This window comes from Typopeltis vanoorti, chromosome 14 (genome assembly GCF_054136105.1).
Source record: "Typopeltis vanoorti isolate ZY-2024b chromosome 14, IOZ_Tvanoo_1.0, whole genome shotgun sequence".
Classification (NCBI taxonomy): Eukaryota; Metazoa; Arthropoda; class Arachnida; order Uropygi; family Thelyphonidae; genus Typopeltis; species Typopeltis vanoorti.
This window is the reverse complement of record NC_143562.1, coordinates 33,628,200-33,650,335: the sequence shown is the minus strand read 5'-3', so window position 1 is coordinate 33,650,335 and position 22,136 is coordinate 33,628,200. Positions and strand designations below refer to the sequence as shown.

Sequence of the window (22,136 nt, the reverse complement as noted above, 5' to 3'; positions counted from 1 at the left end):
TAACTTGTTGATACCTATTAGACAGCCAATCTCCAATCCAATGCATTAGTCTAATATCCAATCCCATCCACTCTAGTATGACTATCAACTTATCATGTAGTAATCTATCAAAAGTCTTTGCAAGTCTAAGTATACTACTGTGTATCAAAATTAAATCACACCAATGGTATACTCAGTGCTCTTAGGTGGTCACCCTTCAAAGTACTAAGCTCAGCATTGCTTAGCTTCAGTGATCAGACGAGAACCAGTGCATTCAACACAAGATGAAAGTTGACAGATTTTAAAATTATGAGATTTGAAGTTGCTGCAGAGACAATACTAAATGTAATCTTAAAGGAAAATTATCAGTGATAGAAAAACACTGGACTCTGTATAAATTCCTCGACTATTCTGAAGGCGACAGCAACAATCAGTAAGTTAAGTTCTGGAAGGTGCTTTGTACATTTCCTTCCATTATAGTATATTTCAGAACAGTAGTACACCCAGAGGGGAGGTCAAGGGGAGCCCTTGGCTCCCCCAAAAGAAAAAGGGAAAAAACACTAGAAAAATTTCCAGAAATCTTTTCCTGATTAAAATTCATTTTTTTTATTTATGTTGTGTCGTCGTGTGTTCTATTTCTATACTACTTATGAATTAGCAATCATTGCAGATGCTCAGTCATAGGTTGTATGCGATGCGTAGTATGTATTCTCAAATCGTCTACTCAACTCAATCCCCCCCCCAAGATTAAATCCTGAGCATGCTACTGTTTCAGAAAGTTTTTATTGTTAGACTATGGTATCGAACTCATGACAGATCTCATTTAACTAACAACAACATATCTATCACATTGTATCTTAAATTTATTCATTCTCTAGTTATCATATAGATAGTTTTTGCTAATTATTGGGACCTTGTTGATTAGAGCTTAAATTCTCTTTTCCCTATATGCAGGCCAGATGTCATTCAGGTTACGTATTACTGCTCTTTTTCATCCATGTAGCAATTTCTTGAATAATATTTTTGTAGCAAGAACAGAATATTGAAACATGTAATTAGAGTTTTTTAATATATATAGTTTTCTGTTAACTGATAATTTAATCCTCCAAAATCTTGTTATATAAAACCTGAATTCCAAATTATTCATTTAATTTTTCAGCTTGTACAACATTTATCCATATATTGTGTACCATGACAACTACAGTCGACTCTAACTATAGTAAGCACCATTATCACAAACTCACTGATCATGATCTATTGAAAACCCTAACCAAAGCTCCATAAGCACAATGCTGTTCTAAAGGAAGTTCACTATAGCAAGGTATCCACTATAACAAACTATTCGTGGTCCCTACAAGTTTTCTCAATAGTGAGAAACAACTGTGCTTTTATTCTTGCCCCCTGATACTAGGCTCCAGAACTAATATCTTTTTTTTTTAGTTCTCTTTGCATTTAAAATAAAAAGCTGGATGTTTTCATACATCTTTGGATTTTCAAATGGAACTAATTTAGTGTTATGCAGATGGATAAAGACATCTTAACAGAGTAGATCAAGTCTTTGATTTGCTGCAGCATTCTATGGATTTGTATCTTACTCTGGCATTATATAACTCTTTCTGGCTTTGGAAATTTATTAGGTTTATTCAGATTATTTAAAAAAATAAAAAAGTAATGGATGATTTATATTGCTCTGTATATGACACTATCACCTTTCTAAATAGTAGCCTGAGGTAGCATCAAACAAACACATTTAGTTACAACAGCAAGGCTCTCAGCTTATATAACTTTTGATCTCTCATGGCATTAATATGCTGCAGGTGTCAAAAGTGTTTCATAAGTCACAAGGGGGGGGTGACATTACAAAAAGGTGCAGATTAGATTACTAATAGATTAAATTAATGGAAAATATTTTTTATTTTTTGGGGGATTTTATCTGGAGTGTAGATGTTAAAGTCAGTGGCCTGTCATGCTTAATTGGTCTTGTGGAATTGGTACAATTTTACTTCCTGAAAACATGAGTGTTTCATCCTATCAAACAGGTAAATCAGCTAGAAGAATTTACAGACATAATATGTTGGTCTCATAATAGCCCTAGTTGCCATAATTCCAAACAACAATCACACCTTCTTGTGGCCTAGTAACTTGGCTTCACATAATACCATGGTGGAACTGTTATTGCTCTCTGTATAATCTGCTGTGTTCTCTGGTTGGCTTTTCTGTTTTGCAGGAAAAAACCGTTAAGTTTCTAATAGAAAAACTCTGCCACTTTAGGAAATCAGCTAATCCCTTCATATGAAAAGCCCATATAAAAGTTCTTGGTGTTCTGGATCGGATTCAATGCTTTTCAGTCCAAGGACATTGTGGCTGTTAATTATGCTATAGCAGCTTTTCAATAGAAGAGTCCTATATAAGTAAGGAATTCCTTATTTAAGAAATTATTATTGAAAAAATCTGAGTTTTTTTATATTCTTTTTTAATACAATAAATTTTTTTATTTTCTTTAGGATAAGTGAGAAGTTCAATCTTCATGTTGTAGAACATGTGAAGAAATATTTTAGAGTAGATGCAGATGCAAGTGTATCTGAAAATGATAAAAATGAAATTAAAGAACCCAGTGAATTGGAAACTCAAAAAGAAGGCAAAAGTAAGAGAAAAAAGAAAGATCAGCCTGGCTTTAGAGACAGAAAAGTAAGTTATCTTTTGACATTTGCTTAGAACGAGGAATTTCAAGTTTCTTCTTATTAGTATTTTAGAAACAATTTTTTGATTCTTGCTAGCCTCATGCTCATCAGAATAGAAATTACTCCAGTTAATTATTGATTATGAAACCAATTGTAATTATTCAAAAAATTGATGAGACCTACTATGCACTAAATATTTATTCTGTGAAATGTTTATTGGGAATTTACAAGCACATATATACAGAAAATTAGACAAAATTAATTGTAATTAATCCCATTGAGGAATATACACTTTATCAGTATATATCATATTGGTATGTGAATGATGCTGCTGTGCAATGTCTAGAAGGGAGCAAGACAAATTCTCAAGGGACTATAAATGAAAGTATCAGATGTATGAAGTGTTGAGTAGAGTCAGCTATTAATAAAGTTGTGAGAATGGATGACATAACCACATATTTTTAGGGAATGTGCAAAAGAGTTGACTATATCTGACCTGGTTGTTTAGTCTTAGTGTGACTAAGGAGTGGAAACCAAGACTGCACAAGAATGGTACTAGGATAGAATGTTTCCAATTATAGACCAGAGTATATCTGCCACTGTAATTAATGTATTGGAAACATTGGCTAGAAATAGAATACAAGTTTGGGTCAATGAACATAGAATTCTCAATGTCAGTATGAGTTTGTGAGGATAGATCTACTTGCATTTTATGATGAATGGGTTGAATAAGGAAGACTCATATATAGTGATATTTTTGTACAAAGGTATTTGATGGATTGCTATATAACAGATTGGTGTATTGACGTTCATCACCCTGTGAAACATGCTACTCTGTTTATTGGAAGTATGACTTGGCTCATGGCTACTGCTATATTTTGTCTTCAGAGTAGGGTTCTCAGTTTCTACTTTCTACTCCCCATTTCTTCTGACATTCATTGCAGTTGGTGACCTTACTTGATGAGCTTAACACATTGTTCTAAATTAGGGAGCCACCACTTCTTCCATTTGAGGGTACAGCAGCTAAGTTGTTTTCACAGGCCAGCCACTAGATAATACATTGGACCAACTCGATGGTAATGTCTGGAGGCTTCTCAATCAGCTGACAAATAATCCTGTTATGGTTTACTCTGCAATGGAGAGAGTCTGCATATAGCAGCATACACACTTGGATTAGAGTACAATTCCCTCACCTTTGCTGCATGCCTCTGCATTGTACGTTTCCTTCATTAACTGAAAGATAACCAAACAGATATTAGTGTCACTGCAGAAAAAAAAAAATCTCCCACAAAAAAGCAATAAAAGTCACAAAGATATAAAAAGTACAACTAAATACAAAAATATAACAGAAATATACCCCAGAATAAGACTAAAATTTCATTCTTTAAAAAGTACTGCCACGTCCATTTCACTAACATCCTGAGTATCAATACAATCATTACCTTTTGGCATCAGTCTTTTCTCTTCAACTCCTGCATAGATAACCAAGGCAAATCTGTATTTTCCTACAGATTCTCACAGCTTGCATATGCTGATCTTTGGTTAAAAGGATGTCAAAAAAAAATCCTCATTAGTTTTGATAATCACATCTCCTATTCCAGATGTTATTCTTCAGTTATGCTCGAATTAATACTTATCCTGTATTGCCTATATAAAAGGTCATTCTCATCTGTCATCTACTTAACAACATGGAAGTAGGCCTTCATCCAGCTTGTCCCTAAAAAGGGAGATAAATATCAGCCATCAGACTATCATCCCATTGTCCTTATCTCTGTACTTTTTGAACGTGATGGAAAAGATTATGAACAACCAGCTGCTTTGCTGTCTGGAGTTAATTAGTGATCAAAATGGATTCCACCATTCCTGTTCTACACCAAACTTCCTTGCTAACCTTAACCACCTTTAGACATAGGCCATGGGAAGATTTTGAGGAACTCATATAGTTTGCTCTTGATATTTCAAAAGCATTTGATTGTGTCTGGCATCGTTGTCCTCTTAATAAGCTACCATCTTGTGGCCTCCTTCCTGTTCTTTGTGATTGGATTTCTAGTTTACTCTGTGGACATTCACTGAATGTCAGGGTGAATGGCTTCCTTTCATCAATTTTTTTAAAATCAATGCTGGAGTACCTCAGGGCTCTTTTCTCTCACTCATGCTTTTCATCCTATACATCAATGACTCTCTCTCTCACTCCATATCCTGTTCATAGTTTTGCTGATGATTGTACTTTCCATTCCTCTTCTTCATTTAAGAAATATTGTAGTATTCAGATGATTCAAGCTTCAAGATCCTCCATACTCTATGGATCTTCCATATCTTAAATACTGATCTCCTTATCATTCTCAAGTGGAATGATGATAACTACTGACTTTCAGTGCTATCAAAACACAATCCTGCTTCACTCCCTCTTTTGATAATGTTCTGATGATCACGATCAGTTCCCCCCTTCTTGGGCTGACTTTCACATCTATCTTATTCTGACATTACATGCATAGCCTCCTCAGCATCTAAAAAACTTGATAGCCTTTTTTTTTGTTGTTCAGAACACTGTTTTCTCTCAGCTCAACTCCTAACACTTTATAAATCCCAAATCTGACCAACTTTAGAATATTGTTCTCATGTACTATACCCAAAACCACAGGGTTCTTGATTCTATACAGAAGTGAACAATCCACCAAAGACATAATGCAGAAAACAGAGCATCTATGAGAAAGTGACTGGAGGGAGTCTAAGAGGGGAAGGTCACCTCTTGCAGACTCCCTCCAGTTCCTTTTTCATAGGTGCTCTGTTTTCTGCATTATGTCATTTTTTTAGGAATGAGGGGTTTCTGAAAAGTAAGGTAACACAGTTTTTTTCTCTTACTAATGGTGAAAGGGAATAAGATAAAACACGATGCACAGATAGACCTGATAGTAATGTTCGTTAAGACCTCCATTGCAGTTTGGTGCTACTGTCACCTCACAGCTAATTCCTGTTGCAAGATGGTGGCTACCATGTGAGTTTGGTCCAAAACAGGTGTCCATAAGTTATTAATTTTTTTTGTGTGCAAAAGGAGCTTCACCAAGTGACATTTACCCTGAACTCTCTGCTGTGCCTGGCAAAAAAGGTGATGTCAAAGAAGCAGGTGTGCTTTTGGTGCAATGAATTTAAAGCAGACTATGGTGACATTGAAGATTGACATCAAGCAGGCAAGCAAGTCATCAAGTAAGGCAGAAGACAACATTTCGCACATCAAGGGTATCGTTCTTGAAGACTGACGAGTGAAACTGCATGAAATTGCACAATTGGTGAACTTGAGTAAGTTCACTGTTTATGAAATTGTTCATAATATCCTTGGATTTTGAAAGATATGCCCCTACTGGGTGCCCCGAAAATTTTCAGAGGAGCTCAAGGCAACATGCATGAGGATGTGTCTGGAGATTCTGTTGTGATACAGTGAAAAAGGCAAGGATTTTCTCACTCGCTTAGTCACAGGAGATGGATTCACTACTCCAGAGAGCAAACAAGACTCTGACCTAGAAACATTCACAATCTCCTTTTGACAAAAAATTCAAAACTGTTTCCACTGTCCGAAAGGTCATGGCCACAGTGTTCTAGAAACACCAAGGTTTTCTGTTGGTGGACTGCTACTGAAGGAAGGAACAATCAATGGCAAGCTTTACTGTGCAATGTTAGACAAATTGAAAGCCAACATTCGACACAAACAACCAGGACGCCTGACAAATGGCATGATTTTGGTTCATGACAACCCTACTCCACACACTGCGCACACCACTTATGAGTGGTTGTGCTGAAATTGTTGGAAAACTGCCACATACCTCCTACAGCCCAGACTTGGTGCCTTCAGATTTCCATTTGTTTGATCCCTTCAAGAAACACCTTCCAGTCTGTCCAAAGTAGGTCAAACTGCATTCACAAGGAACTTTATACACTCCAGCATGTCAAGAAAATACATTTGATCTTTAGAAGAACATATGAACGTAGCTAGCTGAATGAAAGGTTTGAAAGTGGCATGGAGATCATATTTGTAGAGAACTTTGGCTATTTTTTTTCTGATTTACCCTTAACATTTCGGATGTAAATGGCTTTACTGTGATTATGTGTGTTGGATATTGGATGGATAGAGGGTGCATGCAATATGAAATTACCAAAAAGCTGAAATCTTATAATGTCAAAACCACCCCAGATATACAGGTTCCCAAAATTCACCTAATACTCCTCTTTGTCCTATAGTATACAGCATAGAGAGTCCCACCTACAAACTGGCCAAACATTTATCCAAATCTTTCTTTCCTTACAGGCAACTCTCCCTCATCTATTAAAAATTCTCTGCACTTTAAAACATTGATAGAAAATCTAACTTTGACAGGTCCTGACATCATGGGGTTTCAACATTACCTCATTCTTCACTAATGTACTTTTGACAGAAATCCTTAACCTCATTAAGCCACATTTTCTTCCTGAAATAATGAATTATTCAGATTCACTGTATATTCAGGTTAATTCCTATGGAAAGGAAAATACAAACCGCTGGATGGGACTTCTATGCCCCCCCCCCCAACCCAGCTAACTTCTGTATGGAACATTTTGAAAACAAGCACTCAACACAGCCACGCTTAAACTGATAGTTTGGTTGTGCCATATGCGTTTGCTGTTTAGCCCCATTGTCGAGACATATTGAATACATTTTTGGTGCATCTTAATGGCCAACATTAAAATAAATTTCATAACAGAAAAGAAAGTAACAATTGTCTTCCATTCATTTTACTAAAAGAAAGGAAAAAGGAAACAATTGTCTTCCCTTTTTAGATACACTAGTGACACGACTTCCTAACGGTTCATTATCCTTCTCCACTTACAGAAAACCCACTCATATTACTATTATTACTATTATTACGGGCAACTCCAGGGAGTCATTGGACTCATCGAGGGAGGCCCCAAATCATATTCATCACAACTATTTGACATTCATACAGTATCTATCATACCTCGCCTTAAACTCATTCACTGTCACAGCATCCACCACAGACTCAGGGAGCGCATTCCACTCATTCACTACTCTAAAAGTAAAGAACCCAGCTCTAACACCTTTACTAACTACACTTTTGCCCAGTTTCCATGGATGTCCCCTAGTCCTCCCAAAACCAGCCCTGTTCTCAAAAATATCTTCTGAATTAATTTTATAGAAACCCTTCAGTAATTTGAATGTCTCAATCATATCTCCCCTCCTCCGCCTATCAACCAATTTTTGCAACCCACAAATCCTCAACCTGTTCTCATACGGTTCATTCCACAGACCTGCTATCATCTTGGTCACTCGCCTCTGGATCCTCTCCACCTCCTCCCCATCAAGAAGAAACCTAGGTGACCAAATCTGAGCACAGTAGTCTAGATGGGGACTTATCAAGGCTCGATACAGAGGAACAATAACCTGCTTGTCTCTGCTTGTCATCGTATTCTTCAGCAACCAAGTGATTTGATGAGCTGTTTTGGTCACTTTTGCAATGTGTCCCCTAAATTTCAATTCCTTATCTACCAACACTCCTAAATCTCGTGCCTCATCAATTTCCTGGAGCACGGTTCCACCAATGCAGTAAACTGCCGCCAATCTTTTCACCCCAAAATGCATAACCTTACATTTTGCCACATTAAACTGACATCCATTCTCCTTAGCCCAGAGATATAGGAAAGTGTTTACATATACAATCACACTGCCACCCTTCTCAACAGTATGGCATCCTCAAAATACTTACTCACCAAAGTCAAAGCTATATGTTCAAACACAGCCCATGAAAGTGAGCTCAGGGACCTTTGCAATACCTTTTTTAGCCAGGCTACAGCCCATATAAAATAGATAAAATATTGCATGCACCCCTATCCTTCCAATACCCAATGCACAGGTTCACAATAAAAACCATTCCCATCTGATATGTTAAGGATACATCAGAAAAAAGTAGCTCAAGTTCTCTGCAGATATGATCTCCATGCCAATTTTAAACCTTTCATTCAGCTATCTACCTTCATATTTGGTCCTGATGGCATTTTTCCAATTGTTCTGAAAGTTTGTGCACCAGAACTGTCTCCTATCCTATGTCACCTATATATACTCTCTTACTCCACTGGTATCTATCCCACACCTGGAAACTGGCCTATATTCAACCCATTCCCAAGAAGGGCGACAAGTCACTGCCATCCATCTACTGCCCTGTCTTGCTTACCTCAATTCTGTCTAAAGTAATGGAAAAAATCATCAATTCCCATCTCCTACACTAACTTGAAGGCACCCATCTAATAAACTACTGCTAGTATGGATTCCATCGCTGCTGTTCAATGGGAGATCTGCTCATATATATCGCCCATCTCTGGACAAATGCCATGGAGAAGTTTGACGAATCTCAAGAGCTTTCCACCGGGTCTGGCACAAAGGCTTACTTTGTGCCAGACACAGCCTACTATCATTTGGTCTGTCTCAGGACTTCTGTAGTTGGATTGCCAGCTTTCTGTCTGAACGCACACTGTGTGTGATAGTGGATGGTTCCTTATCCTCTCACCATTCAGCTAATGCTGAGGTTCCACAAGGTTCTGTCCTCTCACCAGCCCTCTTCCTGATATATATCAATGAACCTACTTAAGTTGACCTCCAACCCAATACACAGTTTTGCAGATGACAACACATTGCACTCCTCCCGTTCATTTGATAAACCTTACTCTACACAACTCACCTCAACCTACAGAACATCAATCACCACTGCCCTCAATTCTGATCTCCGAGCCATCCTCCAATGGGGTTCAGATAACCTCATCAATTTCAATGTTAATAAAACCCAGTTCTGTCTTATTTCTCATAAAAAAATAACCAATTTTTCCCAGTATTCTTTTTGATGATACCCAAATTTCCAGACAATTTGAGATTTCTCTTCTTGAAATTACCCTGACATCAAACCTCTCCTGGCATAAACACATCGCAGTCATTGCATCCTCAGCTTCAAAAAACTAGGATTTCTCTTTTTCTCAAGACGTTACTTTACCCCTGAACAGCTATTAACATTATACAAATCGCAAATCTACCCAGCTATTGAATACTGTTCTCACATACGTGGTGAGGTCCCTAAAAGCTCGCTCAAAAATGCTTGACTCAATACAGAGGAGAGCAGTTAGACTTATAATGACCCATCGCTTACCAACCCACTTTTGCACAGATGTTCGGTTTCTGCAATATTTATATTCTACAAATATTTCCATGGAAAATGCTCATCTGAAATAACATCAATAATTCCCCCACTTAGTACTAAGCTTGTTGGTCCTTCACAGTGCACCTTGAAGCAAACAGAAGAAGTTTCTTTTCCTTCATCCCTGTGACTGCTGTTTTGTGGAACTGTCTTCCTCCTGTTGTGTTTCCCAAGGAATACAATATACAGTCTTTCAAATCAAATGCAAACAAGTTCTTCCTTTCCCAACCCACTACCCCTATACAGTATTAATGTACTATAGGTTGATCAGCCAATCTCTCATGTATGGGCTCAACATTAAAAAAAAAAAAAAGTTCTCCTAAAGATCAACTGTATTCTCTTGAACATCCTGGAGAGTATATCAAATGCCTTGTGCCTTGAAGAACACAAAAATTACATCCGTGATCATCTGTATGGCAAGTCAGGATTAGCAGACCATGCTATGGATGCTCCTTCACATAGGATAAGATGGAGGAAAACATCTTTTTTTGTTATAGGTCTGACCGACTATCATTTTAATACTTGATAGCCTGACTTCTCTGCATTAACTCTGGTTTATCCGACCCATAGAGAGCATCTTATAAGCACATTAGTTGTGTTGTCAGTTACAGTTTAAATTGTTTTCCTCAATTATGTAGTTTAGTGCTGTGTGCCCATCACAGTTATTGTACTCTGATGATGCTGGTTAGAAAAATAGTGAAATATTAGTGAGTTTAATAAATATATATTTTTCCTCTCTTATTATGAACCATCAGTGACATCTAAGCCTTTCTATACATAAGAGAGGACTTATCAAAACTTGATTATTACTTTAAACAGTTGTGATTACAATCCAATCCGAATAAAACTGAAATCACTGCTTTGCATTTAAACAGCTAGTCAAACTATCCTTGACTATCAAAGATCACTTGGCAGAGATTACTGGCAAATTAAAAACATGTAGTACATTGTGCAGAAATTAGCTATTTAGCAAAACACCGTTTTCCCAGTGTGGCTTAACAGTGCACATACTTTACTGGTTGACATTCATGTCAACCAAATCATGAAATGTTTCTCTGGAACCATTATGGAAGTAAAGGTCTTTAGGCAACCCGTGGAGTAAAATTATTGAGAATAGTGACTTTCCCATATGTGAAGATATCACCCACACAGCTACTCAGTGACTTAAACCCAGATGATCTTCCTGGGGAAGTGCTGTGAAATGTTGTATGAAGTCTTTGATATATTGCAATAACCTGGAAACTTTACTGGCAGTGACATGCTTTAACTTACATGTTGCTTATCTTGATTCCACTACCAGGCCAAAAGGTCTTATAGTTGGATTAGGTAGTTTGACCTTCCAAAAAGATCTGTGATCTACACTTAACCAGATCAGGACAGGTTATGGGAGATGCAACAGATGCTCCACAAATGTAAATGAATTGCATGCATAGGTATTATTTCTGGGAAATTCCCATGTTATTCCTCTAAAAATAAACTATTATTTTAATGGCTAATATAGCCTACTTTCATTTAGGAGTGCCCCCTTTTTTTTACAATGTCATTGGTTCTTTACCCAAATTCGTGGGCATTACTGAAGTGTTATAAAACTAATATATGAAGAATAAAATAAGAGAAGTTGTTTTCTGTCTCCTTAACCTGTCTGTGCCTTTATATGCTGTTAAAGGAAGTTTTTTTTTTTGGGGGGGGGAAGTGGGGGTAATTTAGATGAGGGAATTATTTGAAAAAACTCAGGTCTTTTATATGTGTATAATATTATTATTATTAAGGATGCACAGATGGTGTTTGGGAGGGGGGGGAGGGTGAGAGAAAGATCTGAAGATAGAAATTATTTTTTTGGGAAAGAGAAGGGATTTGAGGTAAATTAATTGCTCCTTTCTCCCATGATTGTGGCAATTTAGCTCAGATCATTAAACAAATTAGTTCTTGTGTTCTCTTATCTTGGAACTTATATGAAATATTTTTATGTTAAACTGAAGCTTTATTGTAGATTCAGAATCTGTTAAACTAAGATGTGCCTCTTCTGTTTTATGTACTAGTGTCACCTGTTTATTCTCTTATCACTTTTGATATGTACATCATTTAGAAAATAATAAGAAATACCATTCTCTGTGCAAATAATGTAGTTTATGCTTTCTTATTCACTTGATTCTTATACAGTTTTCAGGAATAACCACTCTTTCTCCTATTGCCTAATAATCCTTATAGATTATTCTGTTGTATCTATCTGATTATTGACTACTCTCACCAACTTACACATTTCAATTATATCAACCTCTTCTCTTATTTGTGAAGTTTTGTAGAGCACATCCCTTCAACTTGTCCTTATCACCCAGATATCAAAATATCGTGGCAACGGCACCCATTTTCTAATGAAGAGTCATAAAAAGTTTTCAACCAATGGTACTGCGTCCGGGGAAGTCGACGCGTCTGGGGCTGCAGTCCGGGCTCCTGATGATAAATATGCTACGAGGACTCATATTAACATTTTGCAACTCAATATCAACGGTACTCAGAGAAAAATGGATGAACTCAAATACATGCTTTATAAAAATAATATCCATATAGCTTGTCTACAAGAAACAAAACTAAATAAAAATTTGAACTTCAACATCAAAGGATACACAGTTCTTAGGAAGGATAGAGAAGAAAGAACAGGTGGCGGGCTTGCTATCCTTTTGAAGACCCCAGAAATCAAATTCAAAGAAATCACCCTAAATCAATATTTAAATAATGACAGTTCAACGGAAGCTCAAGCTGTTGAAATACATCTACCAAACCATTCTATTTCAATCACAAACGTCTACCATCCTGATAATACAAATATTGATACAGACATCATTGAAAAGCTAAGCGATTCTCTAACTGATGCAACCATTATACTTGGTGACCTAAATGCAAAAAGTCCAACGTGGGGCTCCCCCAATTTAGACCATAAAGGTCAACAATTGGAAGACCTCTTTACAGATTTGGAACTCACAACAATTAACAATGGACAGAGCACCTATCTTTCTAAAACTACGGGAACTGAATCTGCTATTGACATCACAGCCATTAATTATAGTATTGCATCAAGTGCACAATGGAAAATTCTGGGAAATGCCATCAGTGACCACAGACCCATAATAACAACACTAAACTTCAAGATTGAACAAGAACAGCAAACCAAAAGGACGTGGAACTTCAGAAAAGCCGACTGGACAAGGTTTACTCAAACCTTGGAGAGCCTCTGTCAAGATGAACCTGTCTCTGGAAACCTCGACAGAAAATTACAAATCCTTACTTCACACATCAGTAAAGCTGCCAAAGCAACAATACCAAGAGGCCAGCGGAAAAACACCTGGATACTATACTGGAAAGATCACAATATTGATTCAATGATTACAGAAAAAGACAATATCAATGAACAATTCAGAATTAATAAAACTGATGATTACAGAAAGAAATTAATGGACATAACACACAAAATAGAGCAGGAAATTTGGAAGTGCAAACAAGAGAAATGGGCAGAACTTTGCAGTAACCTGGATCCAAGAAAAGACAGCCAACACTGGAACATTATTAGAATCCTAGACAATATCAAAAAAGAGAACCGACAGAAAACAAACTTCATCATAAATGCTGGGAAACAAGCTATTACAGATCAAGAAATTGCAAACACACTGGCAAAAACCTATTCAAACAACTCCAAACTTCAGTGTAACAGAGAGGACAAGCCCCTCAATAAACTCACAAGTAAAATGCTAAAACAAGCAAGAACATACCAAACTAATGACATCTTCTCCGAAGAATTTACACTAAGTGAACTAAATTCATCAATCGAGAAAACTGCACCTAATAAATCCCCTGGTAATGATCTTATCTTTGGTCATATGGTCAAACACCTTGGCAAAAATGCCAAAGAACAACTTCTGGACATTCTCAATACCTCTTGGCGAACAGGCAAACTTCCAAAAGAATGGAAAAAATCAGTTATTGTACCCATCCTGAAACCTGACAAAAATGCTGCAGAATGTCAAAGTTACAGACCTATCGCATTAACTAGCATACTTTGTAAAATTACTGAAAGAATCATACACTCCAGGCTTATGCACTGGCTGACAAAAAATAAGAAAATCAACTACTACCAAACTGCTTATAGAACTCGTCATTCGACAACAGATCAATTATTCCATTTCTGCCAAACAATGATAGAATCATTTCAGGAAAAACCAACAAAAAAAGACAACTGCCATATTCCTTGATATGACTGCTGCTTTCGATCGTGTTTGGATCAAAAAATTAATACAAACAATACATGATATTGGAATTAGAGGAAATGCTTTAATCTGGATTGCTGATTTCATCAGAGGAAGAAAGATCAAAGTCAGAATCAATGCAGCAATATCAAAAGAGCAGAGAACCTGGGCTGGTGTTCCCCAGGGCTCAGTACTCAGTCCGTTACTATTCCTTCTATATGTCAATAATATTCATCCCTACCTTACAGAAGACACAAAAGTAACTTGCTATGCAGATGATATAGCCATCTGGCACACTAGTGCTAAAATCAAAGAATCAGAGGAAATTCTAAACAAATCCATGAGAGGATTAGAAAAATGGTCAGACAAACTCAAAATCAACCCAGACAAAACAAAACTAAGTACATTTAGTACAGACAGGAAAAATAGACATTCCTACAATCCCAAAGTCATGATCAATAACAAGCTAATTGAAAAAGTCACAAATCCAAAATACCTTGGTATTACGCTTGATCAGGAATTACGTTTTGCACAACACATCTCTAACACTTCCAACAGAGCTCTAAAAAAATTAAATATACTGAAAAGGCTTTGTGGAACAAATTGGGGGGCAAAGCCAAAAATCCTCAAAACTACTTACACTACACTAATAAGGCCAATAATGGAATATGCAGCACCTATCTGGTCACCTTCGGCCTCATCAGTAAAGAAAAAAACTAGACAAAATACAAGCAAAAGCATCCAAGATTATCATTGGTGCAGTCTCATCCACTAACAACATCAGAGCCCAACAGGAATGTGGGCTTGACCTGCTGGAGGACAGACGAAAATTTGCCACCATAAAATTCATAAATAATATCAGAAGCTACCAAAGTGATCATATCTCCCTAAAAACTTATGAACATTGGAACCAAATTTGCAGACTTCACAGATCATTGACTTTACAATGTGATGACACTATCAGGAAAGAAATAGGTCTTGATCAGCTAAATGTCCACATAAACAAAGAACCTCTATTTTCCAGTCCTTTACCTTCAAATACCTCCATAAATCTAAACCTTACCAAACTCTGTACAAAAAAAGAACCAAAAGAAATGCTTAAAGAAAAAGGCCTAAATACCATCAACCTTCTTTCATCCTCCAAACAGGTTATTTGTTATACCGATGGATCATCAGACACCAATATGATCAATGGAGGCGCTGGTGTTCTCCTTCTACTCCTGAAAGGTGAAAAACTTTCAATAAAAGTTGGATCTGGGAGAATCGCTTCCAATTTTACCAGTGAACTCTACGCAATAAATAAAGCACTAGAAGCCTACTTAAATCTATCATAATCTCAACAATCTGAAGGAATTATAATTTACAGTGACTCAAGATCAGCTAAGGATGGCAATACCAAGCTCACACAAGACATCCATAAACTCTTAAATCATCTAAAGTGTTTAGGTAAAAGTTGCATTTTACAATGGATTCCTGCTCATGTAGGCATTGATCACAATGAAGCAGCTGATAAATTAGCAAAAGAGGCCAGAGAACTCAACCAAGAAACTCATATGATAACTCTTGCTGATGCCAATGCACTAGCAAAAGCTAAACTAATTCCATTGAAATCAGTGATACAACATCAAATTCCCGAGATCAATGCTGACAGAAGGACCTCCACCACGATAGCAAGACTACGAACAGGACATTATAGAGGAATGAAGATCAATACAGATGATACGAGAACATATAGAAACTGCAACAACTGCCCCAATACTGAACTGACACCCACTCACATCTTTACCTGTCCAGCAATTACAGCAGCCTTGCAAGAAATAGATCCTAATCCTGAACAACAGCTCTATACAAACAAAATCACAGACATAGCCAAAGCAGTACAAAGAGCATACGGAAACATCTAAGACTCTTCAAAGGACAAGACAACAACAACATCAAAATATCTAAGCACAGAAATACAGTGTGATCTAATCAGTGCCCTCGGACAGTGCTGTTATCACCTCCTTATACCTACTTGGCAATGTCCTTGCCATTATGGCTGGAATTTTCTGGATAACCTATAAATTTTTTGTAATCTGTTCCCTGACTTTCAGCTTTCTATCTGCTTGCACCCCTAAATCATTTCCCCCTTTAATCTCTAGATGAAGTTCTACTCATAATGTGCACTGTATTCAATCCTCACTAGCAAAGTGCATGACTTAAAAACACTGAACTGACATTCCCACTGAGGAATATCTTCCATAGAACTAGCTTGTTCAAATCCTCTGTTAACATCTCGTCATGTTATGTACTAATTTAGCATTATTAGCAACTCGATTATCTACTCATAAACCTTGAACTATAATGTAAGTATATATATATAAATTAAACAGCAGCTTCCCCAGTACAGAACAGAACCCAGTGGTACCCCCTATTATCTTTCTTTTTTTAAAGACATTGCTTCTTGACACAACTTGTTGGTCTCAGTCAGCTAACCAGACTGTAACTATGCTGCCAATTGACTTCATTTCTATTCTTCTCAGTTTCAAGTAATTTGTCATGCGGTATATTATCGAAATCTAGAAAAATCACTGTATAGGCATCTCTTATGTCAATATAGTTGTCATTGCTGACTTGAATGCCAAACTAGATTACTGAAACTCTCTTACCCAATCCATGCTGCTCTTCAGGAATTCTATTCTTATTAATGAGTATTCTTTCTTGAACACAATCACCACTATACATGCAAACTGGTCTTTAATTTACAACCACTTATTTTCGTTCTCCTTTATACATTTGGAACTATTTTTCCTTCCTTTACTCTTCAAGGACTGTTCATGTTGCTAGATTCTTGTTTGAACAACCAAGACAAGAGCACTGTCAACTTCCCTTTACACATTCCCTTAATATATTTTGTGATATCCCACAGCTGTATTAACATCAAGCTTATTTAAAATTCTAAACACACCATATTACTGAACTGCCAGTCTTCCCTCTTTCTTCCTCATTGTATCCACCATTAATTCTAGTCCCCAACATGAAGTATACTGACAGAATACTCATTGAGCATTTCTACTCTACCAGCAGAATATGTTTCATGTACCATATCCAGCAACTAAAGTCCATCTGGAATTTTGCTTTTCTGCCTCAGCCATTTTCATTTCATATACCAATCTTTTCTCACCACACTTACCTTCTTAGCCTCTGCTTTATACTCCTCATAACACCAACCGATTCCAGGACCAACTGATTTTATCAAAGCTACAAGCTCAGTCTTTTTATATTTGGATACTAATACTTCTCACATTTCTCAACCACTTTTTTTTTTTCCTGCTTAGGCATGCACTTTATTTTCTTCTCTCATGCCTGCTTAGGCATGCTACTTTTCAACCTTCTCTTGTCATTCATTTCTAACTGCTCTACTACTGTCAACACATCAAATCTGTTCTCTAAATGTCCTATCTCACTTTGTATCCACCCAAATTCATTTTATAATCTCATCTGTTCACTTCTGATATATTCAGTTGCTTTCATATCTTTTGTATTAAATTCATTACCACTCCTCATTTGTCTCTCTATAAGTGGAATGTTGCACTGGCAAGTTAGCAAAAATGCTATATCATTATCATAACTAAATGCATCATATTTAGTTATTTTTACATATATCCATATGTAAAATAACTAAAAAAAAATTGAACAGGTTTCAATCATCATCATCATCAATTTCATGATATGTACCCTTAAAGGATGTATAGGATACTATAACGGTAATACACAATGAAGGTTGCATTATTATTAATCCATCAACAATTTTCCTTCAGATTACTTCATTACACATCAGCAATCCACAGTATTGTCATATCTTAGATTTCTGTCTTCTAGGGCATTTCTAACTGCATCAGTCCACCTAGATCTTAGCCTTACTCTGAGTGTTTTCTTGCCATTTTCCCATCAATATTTTGCTAATCTTTCCTCTCCATTATGTTTAATTGACTACCACCTTAGATTGGCTCTATTCACACATTCTTGATTTCTAACAATGTCAAGAATGCTTTATCAGGTCTCTTTCGACCAAAGGCGAGTTATTCGGTCTGATATGGTGGTAGAGGATTTTTTTCACCTGGAAACTCGGATTTTTTGTCCCTCAGAACTGGCAAACTGGCCCCATGGACACACACACACACACACACACACACAGTCATAAGATACATATACTTAATCCCTCATTAGGAGGGCTCACCTGCTCCCCCAAAGGGATGAGAGGAGAAAAAGGGGGAGAATCCCATATGAATAAATAAACGAGAATTTTACTTCAGTCATCCAGAATTCGACATTGTGATCATGCCTTCTGATTTATGCGGTACACCCAGTGGTGAGCTATAAGGCAAGCCCTTTGCTAAATTTTTCTCAAATTTGCAAGCCCCTTGTTCTTGTTTAATAATCTTGTAGAACTAGAAAATACCACCGCGGAATGTATACATGCTACTTTAAATTCATATGGATTTTCTGATAACTATATAAAAAATCATCTCATTGCATTTTGTTCTGATGGAGCTGGTGTAATGTTAGGAGACAAATCAGGTGTTGCAATCAAACTTCTACAAAAATTTCCCAACATTGTGATTCCCAGCATTGCATTGCTCATTGTTTACAATTAGCATTAGACGAGTCGATAAAAAACATTAAAGAAATAAATCATTTTGAAATATTTATGGATAAATTATATGCTTTTTATCATCAATCACCAAAAAATCAACGAGAATTAAATACGATTGCAAAAGACCTTGGTATCGAAATTTTAAAGATCGGGCGTGTCTTTGGAAGCTTTATGCAAGCATTTAGCATCGAACAATAAATATAAGGGCTTTTTAAACCGACATCTCAATTTGGAATTTTTAATAGATCTAGATATAATGATAGATATCCTACAGGAATTATCATATCTGTCAGAAGCTCTACAAAGTCGCAATATAAGGACCAAGTTAGCCTTTTTTTTTTTTTTTTTTTTTTTTTTTTGCTTGAAGATGCGAGCCCTTTGTTAAAATTTCCATAGCTCACCACTGAGTACACCTACTGTAAAATTTTTTGCACCTCCATATTTGTTCATTTCTAGCAAATCATCAACTCCAGCTATATTTCCATATTTCAGGATTCTGATATATTTTTATCAATACATACTCCGTTATGCCTTTCCTTATGTACTATGCATGCCTCATGAAAATTTTCCACTAGTGTGCTGTCATTGCTTGTTTTATTTCAAAATCTTTCAAAGTAATTACTGCCAACATCCAGGCTATCTTTAACTTCAGTTTTTACATCACCATTATCATCTCTGATTCCTTTTACAATGCTGTTTCTTTCATTTCAAAATTTCTTCAATTGTCTAAGGAATATTTTGCCACCTTCATGATATCTGAATTCCATATTCTTTCCAAAGTCTTCCCATGCCTTTAGCTACTTTACATAGCTTAGTCTTACATTTTTCTCTGAACTCTCAGGGTATATCTGCTGACTTACTTGCTAGGAATTTTCATATGCTTTTATCTTTTCCAGTGCTGCCTCTAACTTATTGTTCACCATGGAGTTCTTATTTTTCTATCCTTGCGAACAACTTCACCACATGTCTCTGAAGTTGAATCAACTAATGATGGTTTCTTCATGTTTTGCCACTGAGAATCCACAGATGGTTTTTTTTGCATATTAGTTCATTTTTTTCTTGAATATTATTATTATTATTATTACATGACACCTCCAGGGAGTCCAAAGACTCATCGAGGGAGGGCATCTACTCTACAACTCTCTGTCTCCACTACTCAATCCACTAACGAACCGCAACTACACCAACGCCATCTACTGCCCACCACCACTAGTATTTTTAGACAATCACAAACATCCATGCTCATCATAATATTTGTATTTACATTTCACCTCTGAAAACGGAATGCTTTTTTAAATGTTTCTTGCATTTTTTTTTCCCAATATATATTTTTATTCTTCTTAAAACATGAGTAATGATTACTTCCAGTTTCAAATACCTTGTATGCTCTTGTATCCATACCAGTGAAGATATTACTATCAGTGATAACAAATGAGACTTTTTCTTATTTCTTTTGTCTTTTCTCAATGTGAATTTGTGCATATCTTTATGTTGGAACATGATTAGTGATAGCTAGTTAGTCCTGAAAACAGAAATCCATGAGGTACTTATCGTTGTTATTAGTTTTTCCTTTTCAGATTTTTCAATACATTTCTATATGCCTGGGATTCATTTCCTGCCTGCTGTTTAGATTTAAAAAAAAAAAAAAAAACATTTTTTTTTGTATGACTACTTTTTCTAATAACTCAAAAATTTCTCCATTTTATCTTTCATTCATAGAACCTTTTATTTGACTGATTACAAATAAGTTTCATTGTCCAATTCCCCATTTTGAAATTTGTCCACATAATTTTGTAACTTTACTTGAAATTGTCTGTCAATCAAGAAGTTTATCTCTATATTTGATGTTGAATGCTATCACTAATCCATCCTTTCACTGATACTATTGTTCGAACATAAGTTCAGTTCCTTTTCCATTGATACTTCTTATTTGAGGGGCCTATTTTTAGTTCTGTTATGTTTTCCAGTGGCCAGCTTTTCGTCGTTTGCTCGTCTTCCCTGATGAAAACTGCAGGAACTATTTTTAAACCAGGTGACATCCCAGCTGCCATGAAATTTCATCATGTTTTTTCAGTTTGAATGCCACTTTAATATCATAAATTTTTACTCTTTGACATTGCTGCTTTTACTCTTTTCATTCAAAAGCTTGTTTTGAATGAAGAGAGTAGTAGAATAAGAAATAAAGGTGAGAGAACAGGAATGCAGAGATGCATAGAAAAACAGGGGGAAAAAACTACTAGACCTAATCAAATAAAAAAAAATGCTGGCACTGCTACAAGTGTTAAAATAACTTCTTCTTGAAATTGCTTAGCATTGATAATTCTGCTTATTGTAATTTCAGTTCTTATATGGCTCCATGAAGAAGATAGTAACTTGCATTCTTGAAACGTAAGAAATAAGCACCCCCACCCAAAATAAGCTGTTTGCTTTGCTGTGTGTGTGTGTGTGTGTGTGTTTCTTTCAAATAATTAGCATTAATTATCACTGCAATATATTCTGACACAAATTCCATTATTATTACTTACTCCTCCCCACAAAACATGTACATTTGCACTATTTCCAGTTATATTTTGTTTTACCAGAGTAGTTCATGTTAATGAAGTTTTATATTGTACTGCAGTGAATGCATATATACATGTAAGCTTTTCAAAGAAATAGCTGCATTGAATTTAATATGTGTGTATATAAAAAAAAAATTAAATTAAAAATCAATTAAACATCAAAAAATAATTACAAAATTGTCTTTTCTTTTTAGATAATTGAGTATGAAAATAGAATTCGTGCTTATTCTACTCCTGATAAAATATTTCGTTACTTTGCAAGTTTGCGTGTTTATGATGAACATGGCGCTTCTGAAATATTTATGACTCCAGAAGATTTCCTAAGATCACTCACTCCTGGAATAAAACAACCAGAAGGTACTACTGATTTAGTAAACAATTTTTTTAAGTTTAAGAAAGAATTTTATCTTTATAGCTCTTTAAATTGAAATTTAATTTCATGGACAAATATTGAATTTTTGTTCAATATTTGTCCATGAAAAGTGATGTCAAGTTTCTCTGTAATGTCTTTATTTTTAATAGTCTACCACTAATACATCTCCCTTAATTTTTTCTTAGAACAAACTCTTGGATCTACACCTGAGAGTTTGGCTAGAAATCTATATCAAAATTGGTTTAATTGTATACTGCTAATTTAGTGTTTGGCTAATTTCTCTATTATTCTAAATAACTCAAGAATGGCAATATATGGAGATGCCATTATTCCATTTTCCAGGAGAAAGGTTGAACAAAATGATTGATACTTGGATACGAGAAGTAAATGAACTGAAGAGCTAGTGGTTGTAGGAACAAATGATTTGGTTGGACAGAAA

General features: G+C 36.0%; 1 protein-coding gene across 4 annotated transcripts in view; it reads left to right on the top strand.

The window, feature by feature from the left end:
• Positions 1-22,136, top strand: part of MICU1 (Mitochondrial calcium uptake 1) — a 308,863-nt gene that overhangs the window by 139,549 nt on the left and 147,178 nt on the right. For all 4 annotated transcript variants that reach the window (XM_090403891.1, XM_090403889.1, XM_090403890.1 and 1 more), the window contains 2 exons: positions 2,484-2,667; positions 21,519-21,681. In XM_090403891.1, the coding sequence (XP_090260017.1) occupies positions 2,484-2,667; positions 21,519-21,681 (347 nt within the window). The remainder of the gene's footprint in view (positions 1-2,483; positions 2,668-21,518; positions 21,682-22,136) is intronic.